The sequence below is a fragment of the Nannospalax galili genome, unplaced genomic scaffold (assembly GCF_000622305.1).
Source record: "Nannospalax galili isolate Female #2095 unplaced genomic scaffold, S.galili_v1.0 scaffold617, whole genome shotgun sequence".
In the NCBI taxonomy this organism is placed as follows: domain Eukaryota; kingdom Metazoa; phylum Chordata; class Mammalia; order Rodentia; family Spalacidae; genus Nannospalax; species Nannospalax galili.
The window spans coordinates 3334312-3338151 of NW_008341872.1; the positions used below are offsets into that span (position 1 = coordinate 3334312).

The following is a 3840-nucleotide window of genomic DNA, read 5'->3' on the forward strand; positions in this document are numbered from 1 at the left end:
GAAAGAGAGAGAGAGACAGGGCCTCTCGGCTGGCCTTGACCTCACAGAGATCTGCCTGCCTCTGCCTCCCAAGTACCGGGATTAAAGGCACATGCCACCACACCCAGCTAGTTTATATATTTTTTAAGACAGGGTCTTACTATAAAGCCCTAGCTGGCCTTGAACTCGCTATATAGACCAGGCTGGCCTTGAATTCACAGAGATTCACCTACCTCCCTGGGCTTAAAGGCGTGCACCATCATGCCAAGTACAAGTCACAGCCTTTTATTTTACACACGGGGAATGAGCCTCAGAGAGCCAAGTGTGTGTCAGAAACCGTCACCCTGTCAGTGCCACTGGTGGAACTCAGGCCTAGAAGCTCTTAATCTTTCTTTTAGCTTGTGTGCTAGCCAGATAAAGAAAAAGCAGACTATAAGAAATAAATGGTTCATTAACTTTGCCAAGCCCCTCCCTCCCTTCCTGTGTATGATGGATACGTGTTTTCATTTGGGTATGTATACATGTGTGCAGGCAAACGTGTATGTGTGTGAAGGCCAGAGGTCCATGTCGGGCTTCTTCCTCTGTTGCTTTGCACCTTATTTTTTGATAAGGCCTTAGAGAAGTTCGAGCTCATTTATTGAACTAGACTGGTTAGTTGCTGAGCTCCAGGGATCTGCCTCTCCTCACCTTCCCAGTGCTGGGATTCCCAGTGCCATCGTGTCCAACTTTGGGGATCCACCTCAGGTCCTTATGCTTGCACAGCAAGCACTTTACTGAGTTACTTCCCCAGAGCTGCTAAGCTGTTTTCTAGCATTCTTGCGAAGCATAAACTTTACTAATCACTCTTATCTTGGTTTACCATAGTGATGTGAGCTCAGCGTTGGTGAGAAATTCTCAACATTTGGTGCTTAGACTGAATTAAACAAAGCTTAATTTGCTAATCTTTTCCTTCTGATCTCTAGTCTTTTACTGGAAACTAATACAGAAAAAGTGACCCCTGCTTGCTGGGTGTCCGCCATGCGCAGTCCTCTTCTGTCCCGATTTGGTGCCTCCATTTGCCTCTAGGCTTTTCCTACCTCCAGCTGCCTCCCCTTCCAGCAGCCACACTCACTGCTGCTGTTTGTGTGCTGGGCTTTCTGCAGTCCCCCTCCTTCTCTTTCTAAAATACCTTTTTTTTTTTTTTTTTAATTTAGGGGGTATAACATGCATTCTTTCACTAATCTGTGCCTTGGTCCTTGCTTATTTGGATCTGAGAGCAGAGAAAATCCTTCATAAAGAACAAGGAAAAACAGGTAAGTCAGTCTAAAAGAAAGAGTGGGACTTGGGGACCCTTAAAGATAATTCACAGGGACATAAGCTCTGGGTGGCAGTGTAAACACTTTGGTGCAAAATGTGTGCTTTGTATTTCCACATATCTGCAGTTTTAGATGTATTTTTTCCCCTCTAAACTGTTTTTGGCAGAAGATAATACATTCTTGATAGTACTTTGTATAATCATAAAATGACTCTAGTTCCTGCTGAAGGGAGTGGGAAGGTAGCTGTCAATCTTAGCTTCTGCTTTTTCCCAGGTTTCTTAGTGAATTATTTCACAGATGTCTTTTGTGGAACTTTCTAGAAAAGTGTTATTTAAACACCAACTTGCAAACTTAATTATGAAGGAAAATGATCTTCACTATAGATATTTAATATAAATATATCTGTAGACAGATTATAAAGCTAGGCATCTTCCTTTCATCTCAAGGTGAAGTTATTAAATTAACTGACATCAAGGACTTCTCCTTACCACTCTGGCTGATCTTCATCATCTGTGTCTGCTACTACGCTGCCGTGTTCCCTTTTATTGGGCTTGGGAAGTGAGTATTCTCTAACATTCCACTTTTCTTGACTAAATTATGATGAGACCTGAATCAGATAAGTGGAGTTTTTTGCAGTCTATTTTACTACTCTGGATAAAGTTTATATTTAGATAGGAATCATTTTATATCTTGGGATACAGTGGGCTTTCTTAGTTTGAGGTTTAGCATTATTTTAATATTTTCATTAGTCTCTTTAAGAAATATCTAATAGTGCTTGCTTTATAATACTGACTTAATACTTGATTTTAGACAAGCATTCTGTTAAAACTTCTTTCTGTTCCTGGATTAGGCCATGTATTAGTTACTTTCCTGTTGCTATGGTAAAACACCCTGGTCAAGGCAACTGATAGAAGGAACTTAATTGACTTACAGTTCCAGAGGGATTAGAGTCTATCATGTCAGAAAACCATGGTGGTAGAAGTGGCCAGAGCAGAAAGCTGAGTGCTCACATCTTCAGGCAGGCACAGGAAACAGAGAGAGACAGATTGGAAGTGGGCATGGCTATATGCCTGCCCCCTGTGACATGTTTCTTCTAGCATGACCACATGTCCTAAAGGTTCCATGACCCTCCCCAAACTACATCACCAAATGGGGACCAAGTGTTCAAATACTTGGAGCCTATGGGGGCATTCTGACTCAAACCTCCACAGGCTGCTGCTTCTGTGAATGGGAATTGTGTATTGGCATACTGCCTACTTGCTAGGACTATAGTTCTGCCAGTCAGGGTTCAAGGCTGGCTCTTGCTAGCTTGCTTTGTCAGTGAACAATTGGCAGCTGTTTAAGCAGAGCAGTGGGAGATGTAACTGTGTTTGTAAGGGTATGTTTTTATGTCTTAAATCCTTCAAAATTACATTGTCATTTTAATTTGTGACAAGAATCCTGCATATTATGTAGCAAAGGAGCTCTACAGTCCTATTTTAAGGAAAAGAAGCAGATTTAATCCTCATAGTAGTATATTTTGTTTTCTGAAAATTTGGATGGGCTGATCATAGTTTAGTCAGTGAAATATTTATGTGAATACTTAATTAAGCTTTAGCAGATTGCTTTAGGCTGGATAACAAAGTGGGAGAATAGTATTCAGAGAGAAAAGGTTATGGGACTTTAGAGTTATTTTTATTCATCTTTATTTAGTTTTTATTTTTAAAAATATAGTCATTCTCTCTGATGTGCATATTTTTAAATTTTAGAGTATTCTTTTCAGAGAAATTTGGATTTTCTTCACAATCAGCAAGTGCAGTTAACAGGTATTTCTGTAATTATGTGCTCAATACATATGGCTTTTTGTTCTATTTTGTTTTACTCTGTTTTGAGACACAGTCTCCCTGTAGCCCCAGCTGGTCCAGAACTCACTATGTAGACTGGGCTGGCCTCGATCTCACAAGTTAGGCCTAACTCTGCCTCCTGAGTGCTAGGATTGGCTTAACTCTGCTTCTCGAGTGCTGGAATTAAAGAAGTGCACCACTATGCCTGGTGCATGTAATGTTTTTATGAGAGACCAAAAAAGACGTGTGTGACCACAGTCCCAATGTGAAACTAACTCTGAAGATGTAAAACCTGAGGGCCTGTCTTTGCATTAGTGGGAACACCAAAGAATTCTTGGTCCGATACTTGTATTTTTTGGTGGTCATTTTAGCAGAATGCTAAATTAAATGAATTAGGATTTGCTTTGCCTAATATTTTTAGAGAGTTTTTGACACTAAATTTTTAGCTGTGCTTCGTTTTCTCAACTGTTTTACACGTTCCCTGAGCAGCATTGTGTATATCATCTCGGCTCCCATGTCCCCAATATTTGGGCTCTTGGTGGATAAAACTGGAAAGAATATCATCTGGGTTCTTTGTGCGGTGGCCGCCACACTTTTGTCCCACATGATGCTGGCCTTCACCCTGTGGAACCCATGGATCGCTATGGTAAGGTCTGGAGGGACCATCAGGGCTTGAGAGAGAACTCCAAGACAGTGTCAGGAGGAGTACTCAGCTGATACTGCCTGCGGGGGGGGGGGGGGGG

At 41.4% G+C, this 3840-nt stretch overlaps 1 protein-coding gene across 2 annotated transcripts in view; it reads left to right on the forward strand.

Annotated features, from left to right (window-relative positions):
* The window catches only part of Mfsd1 (major facilitator superfamily domain containing 1), a 32709-nt gene that overhangs the window by 12926 nt on the left and 15943 nt on the right, over window positions 1–3840 (forward strand). For both annotated transcript variants that reach the window (XM_008837464.3, XM_017799206.2), the window contains exons 8-11: window positions 1173–1271; window positions 1721–1832; window positions 3023–3079; window positions 3587–3743. In XM_008837464.3, the coding sequence (XP_008835686.2) occupies window positions 1173–1271; window positions 1721–1832; window positions 3023–3079; window positions 3587–3743 (425 nt within the window). The remainder of the gene's footprint in view (window positions 1–1172; window positions 1272–1720; window positions 1833–3022; window positions 3080–3586; window positions 3744–3840) is intronic.